Source organism: Phyllopteryx taeniolatus, chromosome 3 (assembly GCF_024500385.1).
Source record: "Phyllopteryx taeniolatus isolate TA_2022b chromosome 3, UOR_Ptae_1.2, whole genome shotgun sequence".
In the NCBI taxonomy this organism is placed as follows: domain Eukaryota; kingdom Metazoa; phylum Chordata; class Actinopteri; order Syngnathiformes; family Syngnathidae; genus Phyllopteryx; species Phyllopteryx taeniolatus.
The window spans coordinates 26766465-26784906 of record NC_084504.1 but is presented as its reverse complement, the minus strand read 5'-3'; the positions used below and the strand labels follow the sequence as shown (position 1 = coordinate 26784906).

General features: G+C 40.6%; 2 protein-coding genes across 8 annotated transcripts in view; both read right to left on the bottom strand.

The window, feature by feature from the left end:
• Positions 1–6830, bottom strand: part of pcsk5b (proprotein convertase subtilisin/kexin type 5b) — an 83630-nt gene extending 76800 nt beyond the window's left edge. For 4 of the 7 annotated variants that reach the window (XM_061768013.1, XM_061768011.1, XM_061768012.1 and 1 more), the window contains exon 1: positions 6218–6829. In XM_061768013.1, coding sequence (XP_061623997.1) covers positions 6218–6382 — 165 coding nt within the window. In that variant the 5' untranslated portion in view covers positions 6383–6829. Of the gene's footprint in view, positions 1–6217 lie in introns of all 7 variants that reach the window. The other 3 variants (XM_061768006.1, XM_061768008.1, XM_061768009.1) reach the window with 1 other exon arrangement.
• A 4226-nt stretch (positions 6831–11056) lies between these two features.
• Positions 11057–18442, bottom strand: part of LOC133475319 (ubiquitin-associated protein 2-like) — a 29981-nt gene continuing 22595 nt past the window's right edge. The window contains 4 exon segments of the mRNA XM_061768005.1: positions 11057–11749; positions 14259–14447; positions 16283–16356; positions 16669–16776. Of these exon segments, the coding sequence (XP_061623989.1) occupies positions 11654–11749; positions 14259–14447; positions 16283–16356; positions 16669–16776 (467 nt within the window). The 3' untranslated portion in view covers positions 11057–11653.

Here is an 18442-nt window from a genome sequence, read left to right as displayed (position 1 = left end):
TTAAAATTTTCTATTTGAGTACCCCTAGTATAGGCAATTATTTTAAAAAAGTTTTAAAAAATGTATGGAGAGGACTTCCATTAGTGGCAGATTTTTACTATTTACGTCAGGGTTTGTTCCCTAACCCCTGCCAATAGTGAGGGCTCACTGTATTTTTACACCTGTATTAAAGTAAAAAATGTTCAATTTTAGCTGAACAAAAAAAACTATTTAAAAAAACAAAAACAAAAAAGCCTGTTATAAAGCCTGTTATAGCCTGTTGTTCAATTTTAGCTTTTATAAAAAAAAAAAAAAAATAATAATAATAAAAAAAAAAAAATAAAAAAAAAAGCCTGTTATAAAAGCCTGTTATAGCCTGTTGTTCAATTTTAGCTTAAAAAAAAAAAAAAAAAAAGCCTGTTATAAAGGTTTAATGATGGTTGCTGTTTGACTTTGAAAAGTGTGATTTCCTTAAAACAAACGAGGTTGAACTTCAACATGCTGTACACTTCAGGAACTTGGTGTCCCTAAACAATAAACAGTAGGTCTTATTTAATTTCTAGCTTCAAGTTGAAGCCATTTTGAGCTGTTTATCTCCCAAAGTGTTTTTGCTGAGCCACAGGGGCAAAGCCTGACTCTTTTCTCACTTGGTACCATGTCGCAATCATCACCACCGGGAAGTCAATCACGTGCCGTCATGCTGATACTGGATTATGCGTCACTTTGATCATAATCCTAGAATTGCAAAAAAGATAATGCACATCTCTTTTTGTCCTACCTCCTGCTGGGTGAATTTAAATGAGGCTTTCCGAGCTGGAGCAACAAGTTAGGGATTTGCCTGAACTAGTGCGCTGACACTTTAAACGCAGTCTGCCTTTACATTGCAACTGTGTGTCCATTACTAAATCGAAATGAAGAGTCACAGCTACACTGTCTTCATTGTATACATTTTCTTTACCTCCAGCAAGAAGAAGGTGGCGTTTTCTTCATTGTCCACCGAAAAGGTTTTTGTTTTCTAGCTGGATTTATTTGTTACAAAATTACTTTTACCACTGTTTTTTTGTGTGTTACCTCCCCCCCAAAAAAGCCATTGGGGCACTTAAGGTATTGTAAAGCGCTTGTATGTGGGCAAGGACAGCCATCGTCGCCAATTCACGTTCAGCCGTGGATTGAAAGGGACAAACAGTCAAACACACAAATACAAAATGAGAACACTCACAAGGAGCTGCTGTAAGACAGACAGACGCACAAACTGAACTATAACCGGCCAACCAGACTTCAGCTACCGAATTCTGACACATCCGACAGACGAATGCTCGAGAAAGCTGTTGATTCCTTCACATTCTCTTTTATTTTTTATTTTGTTTATATACCACAGTGCTGTGAAATGTTACATTATTTAAAGTACTGCAATACAAATGTCTACAGTGCAATATAGCCCGCTATTGTTTTAAAACGTTATTTGGATGTAAGGGGGATTGGGTTAGCTCTAGAGGCGCAAACATGTATAGATTAATCGTCAACAGATCGATTACCAAATTAATCGACATCTATTTTGATAATCGATTAATCGCTTCAAGATATTAACTTCAAATTGTCCAAATCCTCTGAATTTCAGCCTCTCAAAAGTAAATATTCTGAGATTTCTGCAGTCTCTCAAGAAAGCAGACTGCTTTTACTTGTGAAAATAATGATCAACGTTTTTGCCTATTTTTTGACATTTTAAGGACCATACCATTAACGGAATCATAATCAATTTATGTTTGTGCATTTTCTGCACTGTCAATTTCAAATAATGCCATGTTTTTAATAAATGGATGGAAATTAAAACATGTTTCCCCCCCCCCCAAAAAAATATTGACAGATTTTTAATGAGTGAGGTGAGTTCAATGAACAGACTCTGTGCAGTGTGCATGGACTCCAGGGGAGTCATTGTGATTGACTTTAGACGCCCCCCACGTCAGACAGAACTGCAGCAAGGCTACTTACTAGTTTGCAGTAGCATGTTTACATCACCCGCAAATACTTGTTTAGGGCACGGCTAGAAGAGCACTGATGTAAACAACATTGCACATTATACAACATTACAATATACACAACAGTGTACATTCCTTGAAAACTGGTTGTACTAGCAGATATTTTCAATGGTATTTTTCCACTGAATATTGGTGTTTTATTTTATTTGTATTCATCTTCTATTAATTTCATTTTGTTTCCGACATAAAATGGGTTTTGTAAATAAATGGAGAAATTAATTTTGTGTAATCTTAAGGAAAAATACGTTATCAGGAGAGTTATAATTATCGGGATGTAAAATTATCGACAGTACATAAAATGTCTATATCGCCCAGTACCAGTCCATATCGCAACATTTTTGCGTATTTCCTGACACTGACTAAAAAGATGTTACCAAAAAAAATGTGTTTTTGGGGGGGGGGGGGCTGGAACGGATGAGTGGGATTTCAATTCATTTCGATGACGATGCCAGGAGTGCAAGAAGAAAAGGCATGACAAACCACCAAGTTCAACCATTGTCCAAAAGAAAAACACCCTTTGTGGTTTACTTCTGAAGCAAGCAGGTCTTGTCTATGGACATCCACCCCCCACCCCCATTCCCCAAGACACCCACCTAGCCCCAAGCACTTTAAAAACAACACTTTGAAGAGACACTGTGCCTGTGACCTTGTCAGCTGATTTAGACTTTTGAGCCTCTGTCTTAGTCTGGGAAGGGGGCTCCAAGCTTAAGAGGATTACCCAAAATTCCCCAACGAGGTGCTCACTTCTCTGGATGCCAACTCCTTTCATCAATCCGTCCATCTATCTATCTATCTATCTATCTAATCCATCTTTCTGTCATCCCTTATTCTTTAGCCACCATTTTTTTTATTTGCTCCCCTCTGTACAGTACTACGGTGGAGGCCATATTGTCCTTCTGTCACCGTTTCCCATCCAGACCCCACACCCCAACCCTCCCATTTGCATCTTGCGTCCCGGTACAACTTCATGGTCTATTCTTCAAGACCTAAGTTCAACGAGCTCCAATGACTTCCAAGAGTACAACTTTACACCCTCTGGTCCAAGCGATTGGAAATTTCCGCCTATGTTACAGCTGATAGTACTTCCAAAGGCAGAATTCTTAAGAGATGACTTTGCCCCCCACCCCCACCATTCCTTTGTCAGAACAGTGACACGAAAAATGAATGGAAAATTCCAGCTTTAACAGGCTAAGCTAGACGACTTTAAAGTATAGTGAAAAAAATAAATAAAAATAAAAAGGGGGTGAAATAATAAATAAAGCATGACTGTTATTGTAAGATGAGGACTTTTTCTTCAAATATTAAAAAGAAAAAAAATATATGGGGCTATTATCGAATGCTTACTTTTTTCTCTAAAGAAATTAAAAAAAAAGAAATCCTAAAATAAAATAAATAAAATAAAAATAGGAAGTTGTACATCAAAAAATTAAAAATAAAGTAAACAAAACAAAGAATTTAAAAAAATAAAATACAAATAATAATAATATTCTCCAAAGATTACAAACATTTTCCTTGGGAAAAAATACTTCTCTTGAAAAATATTTTTCTCTAGAAAACCCTTATTTCTATCTTTTAAAAAAATACAAAAATGTTCATCTTGAAAAAAATTGCTTTATTCTCTTACAAATATGACTTTCTCAAACTATATAACTTAATTCTCATAGGATAATTTTTTTTTTTCTTTTCATCATTTCGTGGCAACATCAGATTTTTCTCCAGCTTATGGAGGGCGTCCTTAATGCTGCATTTCATACTGCTGAGAAGTAGAACATTTGCCACTTGAACGTAAAAAAAGAGAAAACATGGCTGACAACCTCGATTGATACGTCTAAAGTCGTGACCCGTCAGCACTGCCCCAATAGTGGAAGATTCCGTGCGGGTGGGACTCAAAATACAATTTAGAGTTAGACCCCTTAGACCACCCCCCAATTCCAAACCAGGAAGTGAAGCTAAATCTCATCTATGTGGCGTTGACGTCCAGTGGACGCACCATATTGACATGGAAATGAGGGCGAATAGTGGGAGTAGCGGTGCACTCCACAGGGGAATTCCTATGGTGAGCCGGTATAGAAAATGAACGAGGGAATGGGTGCGGGGGGGGGGGTCTGTGCACGTTTAGTTCCCGTCAAAGAGTGGGGATAAACGAGGCCATTAAGGCTTCTCTTCGGGGAGTGTAGTGGGTGGGCGGACTGGACGAGGCAGGGATAGAGGAAGCGGGGAGGCAAAGGGGGGTTCAATAGCTGTTGACTAGGCTACCCCACAACAACCTGTCAGAATGCCCCCCCACCCACATCTTTATGCCGGCAAGTGTGGGCTTGAACTATATTTCGGTGTGAAGAGTACGTGTGAGGTCCACACTGAAGGGTGTATTTCTTTACCCCGACCCTTCACGAAAGGCTCTTTAACTGGGTCCAAACACACACACACACAACCCAACACAGCCTCCACTGTCGATGCCAAGCTCTTGTTTATGGATGTATGCCTCATTGTGGTCTTTACTGACAATAGTCAACATAGAGGAGGGAATGCACTGAAGGACTCTTTCCAAATTAACCTTGAAAAGTGTGAACGTGGGTAAATCTCTTTGGAAATAATGACCCACTTAGGAATGAGAGCAAATGGTGCATTTTAGGCCGGCTAAAGCAGGCGGAAGGAAGTCACGTTTAAGACTTTTAGCCCACATTTTGAAGACACTTTGATCCAATTTAAGACGCGAAATATAGGTTACAAAGCCCGTAAATCTGTCAGAATAATCAATAAATCCATCATTAAGTATCTGTCAGTTGCATGTTGAAGAGATTGAGGCAAAATGGAGTGCACAGCTTGGCTGTGACAATTAAGTCTTGGAAAGTGTGTTGTCAAAAGAAGCATGATGCTACGTCAGCTATGGGTAAACGAAGGCACAATTTACCCAGGCAGCTATACTCCCACATTAGAAATAAATTACATGAATTTTAAAGTAAAATAAGCAATTCATTGATTAAAATACAAAAATACAACTTACTGCAAAAAAGTATTTACATTTAAATAAAGTAATAATTGAAAGAACTCCCCCAAAAATGTTTACCATAATAGTAATATACATAAAGGAATGTAAAATTATGATTTTTTTTTAAATCATGAAATATCCATGACAAATTATTCCCCCCCCCCAAAAAAAAACACATTTTTCTAAATTTTAAAACATAAATAAAATATTCAAAATTCTCAGTAGATATGGGAAGCTGAGCTCCACCCCTGCCCTGCACACATTTACTATGGCACTACACTCCCAGGAAAAATTATTCAGAGTATCACATAGCAATAATATATATTTAAGTCCCTCGATGAACATTAACAACAATGAAAATATTTTTTTAAACTACTTTTTTCCCCTATTTAAAATTCCAACTTTTTGAAATATTTTTTCCTTGAAAGAAAATTGACATTTCCTTTCAAAAATTCACAGCACATTTTATTCTCAGCCCTTAATATACAGTATGTGTACATACAGAGAGCCGAAATTACTTTTCCAAGAGTCCACTGTCACACAAAAAATAGGCAAACCATAAGAAACTAACATCATTCATTCTCCTTCAAAGCCACTGTAAACAGTCCAAAAGAATGACAACAAACACCAAATGGCAAAAAGCAATGAACAAACTGAAGAGCTCTTGAAGACGGAAGCCTACTTCACTGTGCCATCTTAATTATAGATTGTACAATTTCTTGTCCATGTATTTGTTTTTATTGCATTTATTTTGCTCCGTTTCAATCTGTTGTTCTTCTTCATATTCCAAACTAGTTGAAAGTGAATCAACAGCGCCTCTGCAGGTCAGACCCAGTTACTGCAACTCATTTCATCTAAAATCAACAACTTAAAACTGATTATTCTGCTCTTTGCTTCTAAGTTTGTTCGCCACATTTGAGGGGAAATCTCCTTGCTTCAGGACTATAATGTTTTCTTCTCTTGATGCGCCCCATAAATCTTTTGCCAACGGGCGTTCCACCGGTGTGCGAAAAGAGCCAAGCACATGAGACTGCTCTCGGGCCGGGGAGGCTGAAGCACCTGTTGTGCGTTCCGGCTCGGTCTCCCCACGCATTTCTAGCGAACTTTCAGTCGTATCAAACAACATTTGGACAAGTTTTGGTTCGGCGGCCAGCCCCCGTGACACTTTGACAACTTGGTACGAACCGAAGGAAAGGAGAGGAATGCCGCCTACCTGTCCCATGTTCCTGTAGCCGTACTTCTCCGCTATCCGCTCGGCCACCGCGGCCCCGCCGGGTATCCTGACCGCCCAGTGGTTGGTGTAAATCCGAGCGTGGCACGGCGGCGGCGGCGTGAGGAAGCCGAGGCTGAGCACCAGGACGCACAGCAGGCGGACCATCTTTCCCCCCGCTAACTTTTATTTTCCCCTCCTCCTCAGCCTCCTCTCCTTCTTTTCTTCAAAAAAAAGAAAAAAAAAAGAAGCTAACTTCGGTCGAGCGCGGCTCTCATGGACGGCCGAAGCGGGATAACGAGAGCGAAGGACCGAGGAAGGGACGGACGGAGGGAGGTGGAGGGTGGAGGGTGGAGGTGGAGGTGGTAGTAGTAGTAGTAGTGGTGGGAAGTTTGCCTTTCTCCTCAAAGGTCTAATAATGTCCACATGGGAGAGTTGGAAGTTCACTCCAGTGGTAGCGGTAGTACACGGAGGCTCCTCCGAAGCGGTTCGCTCCACGAGCACTCCCCGGAGGTAAACGTCCACACGTCGGCTCCTCGATAACGACTAACTAGCTGGAGCCTGTTCGGCGGAACACCAGACTGGAGCGGAGAGTCCAAGCCAAGGGTGGCGGTGGGGGTGGGGGGGTGGTTGTGGTGGTGGTGGTGGTGGTGGTGGGGTGGAGTGATCCCTGCCGAGGTGCCGCCGGGTCTTAAAGACAGTTGAATTAAAGAAATACACATCACAAAGACGGGGAGGTGGGTGGTGGGGAGTCATGAAGGGGAAAAATTAAAAAATAGATATATATTTTAATCATTACAAAAATGACAAATATCCAAAGGTGGCAAAGTACTCACTTTCTGTACTTCAGTAGAAACATACATGCTCGTTGAAAAAAATACCCTGGTAAAAGTGGAAGTACTCCTTTACTTAAGCAAAAGTTGAAATGAGTACAGACTCTAAAGGGTAAAAAGGGGGGCAGTTCGCAAGTTTTTTTTTTTCTTTTTTTTTTCTTAAAGAAACCACCACGCCCGAGGACGAACAAACAGCTGGCAGAGGTATCAATTATTTACCATACATTCATGGTTGGTCACACGCCCGCAACATCAGGCAGACCTGTTAGATTGGTCTTCAGAAGCATTTCTGGAATTATTTTTTTAATATGCACCTCTGTAAATCTTTTTTAAAATGTACATTGTCTCATTTACAAGCAACTGGGCATTGGATTAGTAAACAGAAGCAGAGAGCTGAGAGGAATCATGCGACACTGAATTAGCAACATTGCTGCTCGATAGGTACGCTTCTCGCCGCTTTGGTTTTTAATTGATTGTACATTCAAAACAACAAAACTTCCAATCGATAACATTTAGTGTTAGTAACACTTCATTATGAATAAGCCATGCTACCAACATAGCAGCCGTAGCTAGCTAACGTTGGCTTGTTTACAGTGCTAATGCTAACTTAATATTGCTAGCGCTGCTATTTTGTTGACGCTGGTCAGTGTTCTTTGTGACAATTTCGCACAACTACGCACTTTCATGCCATTACGAATGGCCATGTTTGACAATCAAGCTAATGCACATCAGCGAGGGGTGAGGCTTTGGTCTGACCTTATCTTGACATTGTCCGAGTGCCAGTTGAATTTCCTAACCAACATGTTAGCTTGTGCATATAACATGTGGGGCTCTCGATACATATCATCATCATCATCGTCATACATTTGATCTGTGATGACATGTCCCAGATTCTTTGTTTTAACAGCAGCCAGATACAACTTGCCCTGACATAATGCATGTAATATTGTACCAATAGGAAAAACAGAGCTATCTGCTGGATGTGGTTGTGCACTGCAAGTGCTAGTCTTCCAAGGAGACAGGGTATGTTTAGATTGCAGTCATCTATTTAGTCAGTCATCAGTCATTCCGTTTGTGTGTTAGTTTGCCAGTCAGTCGGTTAGTTAGTCACTCTGTAAGTCTGTAAGTCTGTCACTCAGTCAAAAGGTCATCAGTCATTTAGTCTCTGACTTAGTTGGTCAGTCAGTAAGTCCATTTTTAAGGCAGTGAGTTAGTTAGTTATTCAGTCAGTCCATTAGTTAGCGAGACAGTGAATCAGTCAGTTATCAAGTTAGTCAGTTTTTTTTTATTTTGTGATTTGGGTAACGCTGATGGTTTTCACCACTGCATGGATGATTGGCAGGCGCAATCCTTGGTGTGTCCAGTTAGTAGAGCAGTTTCTACATCTTTTTGCGTTAGCAATCAAGGTTGCACCCCTTTTTTTACACGTGTAAAACTTTAATAAATCAGGTCCTTAGTCGGTTATTCAGTCAGTCAGTTGCATTGCGGCCAAATAGGGCAGTGACCCATCAGAACCAGCAGATAGAGTTGTGATGACAAACATAATGTCAAATGTTTGGCAGTTGGAATTACCGCCACCTACAGGACTGGAATGGACCAGCACCACCCAGAATTGTAATTCCTCAAATTGTACTGAGCATCACACTAAGGTCCTTTTTTGTTCTTTGGTTATCATCATTTGCAACCTCCGGTACACTTCTGTGGTGGCATATCTCTCTCTCTCTCATACACCAAACATTTTGTAGAGATGTGCTGCTAAATGCGAGCTTTGTCAGTGTGCTGCTTCATATTGACACACACATACCAGAGCAGAGTTAACTTAACTATGACCTCCACCTTAAACCACACTCAACGACTAACACTGCACACATTCTCCTCCCTTTTTTCCAAGTCACTGTTATTGTCAGCAAAAAGTGTCACAAAAGAAAAAAAAAAAAGAAAAAGCAAAACACACACACACACAGAGTTAATGCTTTGATCTCACCAAGTAGTAGGTGTTATTGATTACAAGCTAACGCGAACTGATCTATGAGGTGCCGTAGAGGGCAAAAATAACATTTAACTCTCACGCTCAACAAAAAAGTTTCACACTCACAACAGGAAGCCTCTTCACACACAACAACAAAAAAAATAAAAACAAACACACACACACACAAAAAAAACATCTTATTTACACCAAAATACCTCACACTCACCCCCAAAACACATTTTACTCAGATGGAAAAAGGTCACACAGAGAAAAACGATTAAAGAATATTTAATGAATAATAATGTTAATATAACAAAGCAAATTAATTCTGTCCTCCATTCTTGCCTTTAGTGATTTATTGTAGTGATACATCGAGACCGTCAAAACTCCTCAGTAGGCGGCAGTAATATTAGTTCTTTGCAGAGGATAAAGAATATATGTCTGTGAGAATTATGTCTATATGTACTGACCAAAGTAATTTTTATCATAATCCCCTTTAAAACATTGCCTGTAGAGTTACTAAAAATTTCATCACCTTCAGCATCACAAAGTGGATTGTGTTTCACTTTTTTTCTGCATATTTACTCTAGATGTCATGTCCAAACCTAACCCCCCGCCCCAACCCGGAATCCCCCCTTGGAGTCCCCCCCCGTTCACCCCCCTGGCCGTGCAGCCCAGGTCACAGCTGACTAAACGCTGACGTTCTGGAATGCGCCTGCTATTATCCACCCATTCACCGTTGAGTGACGTCTTTTTGTCGCTCGCTTGTCCCAAAAAGCTGTGAGGGACGTCCTAAATCGTGTGCTAATTGCAGCTCAATTCCTCCAACCAATGAACACGACAAACATATCAGGCTCTGTTCCCCCATTCCAAGATGGAGATGAAAGGGAAGAAACGCATGAGAATAATTATTTTTTTTGCCATTTAGGCCTTCCAATGAAGACGAAATGGACCTCCCCCCCAATAAATAAATAAAACACAATAAAAAAAATACCCCAAGAAAATGTCAATAAACTCCGAGGGACATTCCTGTGCTGCTTGGGGGGGGGGGGGGGGGAATAGCAGGGTGCAAAACATGTCAATAGAATGTAAATAATTAAGCAGCTTGTGCGTCATGATTTAATGTTCCAGTTCAATTCATTGTGCTGCTCCTCTTCTGGTGTGCCCACCTTGGCCACCGGGGTGGGTGGGGGGGGGGGGGCAGTATAATACAGTTATACAGACTAAGAATATAAAAACTAAAAGGCGATCTTGAATGTCTTCTTGTGATTCCTTGCTGGATGGGCATTTGGCCAGTTAGGGGCTGAACCTTGGAGTTCACTTTTACGTTTGACCGTATACTTGAGATACACCACCGCCTCTTTTCCTCTCACCACATACCAGGTGTACACACACATTCAGTTGTTTCAAACGTTTTCTCCGACAATGCTGTTGTGTTCTTCATGTGTAAAAACGTCCTGCAGTACATTGGAAATAGCTACACTGCCATCTAGTGGTGACAGACTTAAATTACAACCTGTAATCATTGGCAGCCAAACAAACAGTGAACCTGGATTATTTAGGCCCAATTTAAAACGGACCATTTATTTTACTTTTTAACATAACGCCCCACCATTCAATTTGATTAATGTAGCGTTTGGGTGTGATAGAGGAACACTCAACTGGGAACTTGACAAGCACACTTGCTACTATTTTGACAACCGCACAAGCCAGTTTTCAGTTTCCTCAAAGTGATATGCAACAGTCACTCATTACCTGACAACGAGAGTGAGAACAGGCTCTAAGCGACAGCTTAAACGTGTTTAGAGCGTATGGGGTGGGTGGAACAATTACATAAAGAATATACTGCATCCCCTGAAATAAATGGTTCAATGTAAATTATACTTTTTAAATGTGGAGAAAAAATAAATATGCAAAAGTAAAAAGTATTGTAAAGTTACCCTTTGCTTTGTTTTTAATAAAAAGTCCAACGGCATACATAGTACTCATCTTCAACACGTTAGACCATCCAACGCATTAAAATAAGAGACAGGAATCAGGTGAAACTTCCAACATCTCAGAACCTTTATTCGGAGGGCAATGAGGATTAAAATTAAATTAAAATATAAAATTTGGGTGGGCGGGAGGGATGTGTCTTGGACAGGGACAGAGGGGATCTTACAAAATTAACATTGGGGGAGGTGTGTGTGTAAATGCATATAAAAAAATAACGAGAAACGCAGTAGTTATGGTGAAGCTCCTTGCCCCCACCTGAATAGTCCTCGTGTAAATCAGTGCTGTCGTTCTCACTTTGCTTGTTTCTTTTTCCTGTAACTTTCTTCTCTTCCTGCAGTGTTTAAACTCAACCCAAAAAAGTCCTTCAAAAATGCAGCAACCACGCTATTAAGTTCTACTATTACATATACAGTATATATATATATATTTATATAAATACATACATAAATATCTTACACGTACATCCAATTTGGAGCCAGGGGGAGGAAGAGAACCATTTTGAGGACTTGTGGAGGTGGGGGCAAGGCCAGGGCACATATGGTTGCTTGTGTGTGGGCGTCTTTCCTTTTTGTTCCTTTTAGCACACAAAAGGGAGCGGCAGGGGTATGGGTTATTGGGGGTGTGGTGTTTTAGAAGCAATCCTCAATTGCCCCAGTAGGGAGAGCTGCCGTAACTGGACTTGCTGCCTTGGCTTTTCTGCTGCATGCCGCTCGACTGACCGCGCTGACCCGGCCCGCCCTGGAGGGGGATACAAGCAACACGACTTCATTAGTCAACTACTTCTTAAAAATGGTTGCTCCGCTCTACTAGGACATGCCTTTTCCCGATTAAATGTACGTGAAGAAAGAGGGAAAACAAACCAAGGAAAATAGAAGCTGTCAAATGGTACTTTGTAGACAACTACAACCATGCACTTCTACAAGAGATTTACTCAAATAGTGCTTCCACTGTGGCCCAATTCCCAAGCATTTTACAGAATGTGTGCATTGTACTATAGTACTAAAATTCTACACTGGGTGGCAAGGCATAAGAAGAGAAGTAGTCTGTTCTCAACTCATCTCCTTGTTTCCAACCAATCACACATGATTCGGTAAGAGTGACGCCAAGATCAGCCATGTACAGAATGCTCCTGTTATGGTTTGAAATGTGGAGGTGTGATTCTGCTGCTGCTCAGTGCAGGGGTGGATCTATTCTCGTGGGGAAAAAAGGACCACTGGCCACCCCAAAATACAGGGGAGAGAAAAAAAAAAAAAAAAAATAAAAAAATTTGGCATTACCTCGCATTTCTTTTATATATTTTAAAAAAAAAAATACAGAATATATAAAAACATCTAAGCTTTGCATTGCTTCATCTACACATCAATCAAAGTAGATGAAGCTATGCATAGCTTAGATGTTTTTATATATTCTGAGACAAGACAAATTTGTTCTTTCACGATTGCACTATGTGAGACTACTGCAATAAAATCTTGTATTCAGATACCACTGCATCTCGTTTTTCTTACGATCATTGGGCTTTATCTTGTCAACACAAATGCGACCGGATACACTCGTTACCATGGCGACGACAACAAGAGTGGATCGCACAGACTGTATTAGAAGAAGAAAATGGGGAAAAACGTGTTGGTGGTCCCCGGTACCCAGGACGTTCATTTAAGGCTTGCTTGAGGTATGTTCCCGTACTTTTAATACGATACGGCTTGCAAGCAGGCAACAAAATGTTATGTAGCCTAGCAAGCTAGTGGTAGCACTGACGGTTGTACGTAAATATGCCGGCGTTCTGTTGAATCGTGCTCTAAAGCTTCGGTGTGGGGGAAGTCATTTAATTACAATAAGTTAGCACCCATTACTTCTGTCATGTCGTAATGGTTGGTTTGACCTGACTGATTATAGAATACACGATCTGACTAGAGCAGTGATTTCCAACCGTTATGGAACCACGGCACGTATTTTCCAATTGAAAAATCTCACGGCACACCAACAAACTGTCACAAAAAATGGATACATTAGTATTTTATTATTTTTATTTTTTTACAATCACTGGGCTTTATCTTGTCAACTCAAACGTGACCGGATACACTCGTTACTATGGCGGTGAGAACAATAATGAGATTGCCCCGTGTGTTTATAAGAGCAAAATGGGGAAAAACGTGCGTTGGTGGTCACCGGTGCTCGGGAGAGGATGTTTGTTTAAGGCTTGCTTGAGGTATGTTCACGTACTTTTAATACGATACGGCTCGGAAGCAGGCAACAAAACGTTATGTAGCCTTGTAAACTAGTGCTAGCACTAATGGTTGTAAGCGAACATGCAGGCGTTCTGTCGAATCATGCTCTAAAGTAATTTAATTACAATAAAGTAATTTAATTACAGTTAAGTTAGCACCCATTATTTCTGTCATGTTGTAATGTTGGTTTGACCTGACTGATTATAATACATGATCTGGCTAGAGCAGTGATTTCCAACCTTTATGGAGCCAAGGCACATATTTTACAATTGAAAAATCTCACGGCACACCAACAAACAAAAATGACAGAAAAAGTGGATACATTACTCCATGTACTTCCTGCCATCTAACAGAGGACCATTCATTTGCCCTGTCTGTCACTATGCCTCACTGGCATAGATAGAGGAACAAATCTACAGTATTTATTGTAAATATTTTTTTTTGAGCAAGTACACATGTATATACAGTAAATGAACAGGTCATTTAAATAGACACGTTTCTCCATCTTGTGATCGGATCGGTGATTTTTTTTAAATTATTATTTTTTTTTTTAAACTCGCTGATCGGCCCCAAAAATCCTGACCGTGTAAAGCCTATAATAAATGTGTTCAATATTTACAACGAAAACTTTTCGTGTGTGTGTCCCAAGTCATGACGCTGAGAATTGTGATGTGAAACAGAACGTAGCGCCCTGCAAAAAAACAAAAACAAACGTGTCCTACCCGATGTCGTATTTGGTATAAAAGTGACAGCGAAGTATTTTCCAAAGTGCTTTTTTTTAATAAAACAACCGTCCTGCTTTCAGTCCCCTCAGAAACATTCGGGTAACCACAAACAAACTTGCTTGGCCACTATAAGGGAAATATTGTATTTTTCATTTCATTAAATCATTAAGCACTTACAGAAAACGCATTTGTAAATACTACTTCAATTAGTTAACTTGGAAAAAATATACACCACACCTCAAAACGTGTTTTTTTTTAATAGACATTTCAATCTAGACTTATAGAAGGTGGCAATACCTGTGTCTCCTGTGTGAGGTGGTGGTGTAACAACTGCGAATGGGGTTGCTGATGCGGGGGCAAGATGTGCAGGAAGGGGGCTGGCGCGTAGCCCGGCGCTCCAGGGTTCATGGGCCCCGCGCCACCCAGGGCAGAGGGCAGGCTGAAGGGTGGCGGTGTCCCCGTGTGGAAGCCCTGCTTGTCGAATGACTGGCAAAAAAATAAACAAAACAAACAAACAAACAAAAAAAAGCAGTTTAACCAAGAGCTTTTGTGCTCATTGTTGTGACACTTCATGTTCTCAGTCTGATATGTTCTGGACTCCTTTTTCCGTGCCAGGAGTTGTGCAACAACACCGATGTCGTTCAACTTCCCATAGCTGACGTCATGACGTTTTCAGACAGCAAAACAGTTACCGGTAAACTACAGTAATTCCCGGCATATTTGCGTTTTTTTACCCGTGCAATCTACAGCGACTGAAAGAAGTATTTAACACGTCACCATTTTTCCTCACTAAATATACTTCCAAAGGTGCTATTGACCTGAAAATTTCACCAGATGTTGGGAACAAAAGTAATCCATTCATACAAAGAAGTAGAGCAAATACTGTAAAGTCAGAAATTAAGTTGTGAAAAAATGTGAAATGACAGGGAAAAAGTTTTTGAACAACGAAAAGGTGGTGCAAAAAGGCATGGAAAGCCAAGACATCTAAACTATCAATAATCAAAACAGAAATCCAGCCCCTTGTCAGTGCAAATGAATATCAGCTGGTTCAGTCCTAATTGATGGCCTACAAAAAGGTCTCATTGCCGAGGTGTGAGTCAAGACATCTCATGATGGGTAAGCACAGAGAGCTGTCTCAAGACCATTGCAAACCAATTGTTGCAAAACATAACGATGGCATTGGTTACAGGCGCATAGCTAAGCTTCTGAATGTTCCAGTGAGCACGGTTGGGGACATAATACGTGAGTGCAAAGCCAATCATACCACCATAAATTTGCCTCGCAAGATTTTTGACACAGGAGTGCAAAGAATAATCAAGAGTTGTCCAAGAGCCAAGGACCACCTGTGGAGAGCTTAAAAAAAGACCTGGAATTAGCAGGTACTGTTTTCACAAGGAAAACGGTCAGTAATGTACTCCGCCGCCATGGCCTGTATGCATGCTCACCACGGAAGACCAAATTGCTGAGAAAAAAAAAAAAAAAGCATGTCAAAGCCTGTTTAAAGTTTTTACACAACTTAAATTTCTGAGCTTATTTGTTCTGCTTTTTTGTATGTATGGATTACTTGGGTTGTTCCCAACATCTGGTGAAACTTTCAGGTCAGTAGCACTTTTGAAAATATATTTGAGAAAAATGGTGACGTATTAAATAATTATTTCAGCTGCTGTATCGCCAGCGTTTTTGCTCTTTCTGAAACACCCAAAGATGCCACTAAATTCCTGTCTAAATAGGAATTGGCATCAAGGAAGTATGTTGAATACAAGTGTGCAACAAGCTAGATCTGTAGAGGAGCAGCCAAGTTTAACCTGGACTGTTAGTGCAAGTTACAGAGTGCATGTGCACACATCTCCGGTGTATTTTTCAAACCAACATCATTTCGAAGCCATTTATGTTGAAGGTTAATGTATTGGATGATGAGTTAAATATTACATTTAAAAATATATATTTCCATTTTAAACAGGAAATTTATTTATTTTTTAATATAACAGTATTCCCCTTCTATTTGCTGGAAGAAGCCCTGCAGAAAATAGCAAAATACTGCAAGTAATTAGTGTAAGTGTGTGAGAACAGGCATTACAGAATACTTTAAACAGTTTAAATATTAAAAAAAAATAAAAAAATAATTTAGTCTTTTTAAATATGTTCAAATGTGTTTAAAGCATATGGGAGGGATAAGAGAAATAAAGTTTTGATTGCACATGTTCACCTATTGCTGGTGGATCTGGAACACATCCCCCGCAATAAACTGGGGATCACTGTATTACTACAGTATCCTTGTGAAAACGGGAGTTAAAAATCAAAAGGGGGTGAGGTGAAGTCACCTGTGTTTTGCTGTAAATGGACGCACTCATGTCAGGTACTCCTCCACTGCTGCCTGATCCGGACATCCCTGGTGCTGAGAGCAGAAGGGAAAGCGACAGACATCACTCGAACGGTACTGTCAAATAAGTAAATACATAAATAGGAGCTGGTGGGAGGGGGGCTTGGGGAAAGGTCAGCCAGTGGGAAGATGCTGATTAATGAAGTTTAGGCAGTGCACAAGCAGGAAGCACACTGCTTCTCCCATGTGAATCACGTGCGGTCTCAAACACACACACACCGTCGTCGCTTTTTTTTCTTTAAAAACGCCCGCTGACTGATCAAAGAGAATGTGTGTGTGTGTGTGTGTGTGAGTGAGTGAGTGCACGCATGTGGTTGGCGTGTGTACCTTTCCCTGGGCCGCTGCCCGCCGACTTGGCGACTTGAGACTGGGCAGAGCCTCCGTACCCTCCCTTACTGTACTCCCCAGCGTGGGCTTGAGACAGGTCGTCAAAGGCTGAAGGAGGAAGAGGAAGTAACGAAAAAGAAGAAGAGGAGCAGATAGGACAGATGAGGTGAAAAGGTGAAGAGGAGGGAGAAAAGCAGTAAGGTAACCTGACTACAAGGTCAGCTGTCTATTTTGAGCCAACCTCAGCAAGGGGGCAGTGACAGTGGTGGTGGTGGTGATGTTGGGGAGGGCGTTGAGCTATACATGCAGCACAAGCCTAACACACACAAACCCACACAAGCAAAAAGACCAGACTCCTGACAACCCGAACACACACACGCATGCAGTGCTGAAAGTTCACCTTGTAAAATCCACTAAATGTAAGGCAAACGGACTAAAAGCTGTCGAGTTCCATTCCATTCAACTTTTGCAAACCATTTTCTATTTTGGTCATTCTTCACATTTCACCTACCGACTGGAAATACACTTTGTATTGCTTATGGTCGAAATAATAAAAAAATAGCCCAAAGTACAGAGGAAACTCAATCTGTTCCAAGACCCTGGGCAACCTCTTGTTCAAATACTGTACTGTTTTGTTCAAATCTGTCACCATGTTCTGAGTAACATTTTGTACAATCAGTGTACAAATAAGTTGAGCACCATTAAGGAAAAAAAACTGTTAGAATCAGGTTAGATGTCCAAAATGGAATACAATTGCTCCATAAAAACGCCTCAATCAGATTAATGATCATGCTTTTAACAACTTGTACAGGTATGTGCCAAAACATATTCAGAGAAAGCCCATTTATTTCAAATTGTTTCAAAAAGTGAAACTTTTATATTACCTTCACCACACACAAAGGTAAAAATGTCAAGCCTTTATTTGTTTGAATTTTGATTATGGCAGAATATTTCATGTGACCGACAAGAAAGGATCATTAACACAGAAACGTTGGCCTTCTGAAAAGTGTATTGAAGTAATATGCCCTGAGTACTTTGTTGGGCCTCCTTTCGCATTCATTTCAGCATCAAGGCGGCGTAACCCAAGTTGCTTTGATATTGGCCTTCAGATCGTCTGCATTTCGGGCCCTCTGTTCCTTCATCTTCCTCTTGACAATACCCCATACATTTTCAACGGGGTTCAAGTCAGTAGAGTTTGCTGGCCAATCAAGTAGTGTTACTCCATGGCTATTAAACCAGGTATTGGTAGTTTTGGCTTTGTGGGCAGGTGCCAAATCCTGCTGGAAAATAAAATCATTGTTTCCAAAAAGCTGGTCGGCACCAGGAAGCATGAAGTGCTCTAAATTTTCATGTTAGACAGCTGTGTTGACTGTGGACTTTATAAAATACAATGGACCAACACCAGCAAATGACATGGCTCCCCAAACCATTACTGACTAGAAACCTAACACTTGACTTTAAGCAGCGTGACATTTGTGCTTCTCCAGTGTTCCTCCAGGCTCTGGGACCTTGATTTCCAAATGAAATGCACAATTTATTTAATCTCAAGAGAGGACTTGGGAGCACTGGGCAACAGACCAGAACTTTTTCTCCTGAGCTCAACACAGATGCTTCTGAGGTTTTTGGTTCAGGAGCGGCTTGACACATGAAATTCTATAGCCGTACCCCATGTCATGCAGACGTCTGTATGTGGTGGTTCTTGATGACTGACACCAGCCTCAGTCCACTCCTTATGAAACTCCCCCAGATTTCTGAATCACCGTTGCTTGACAAT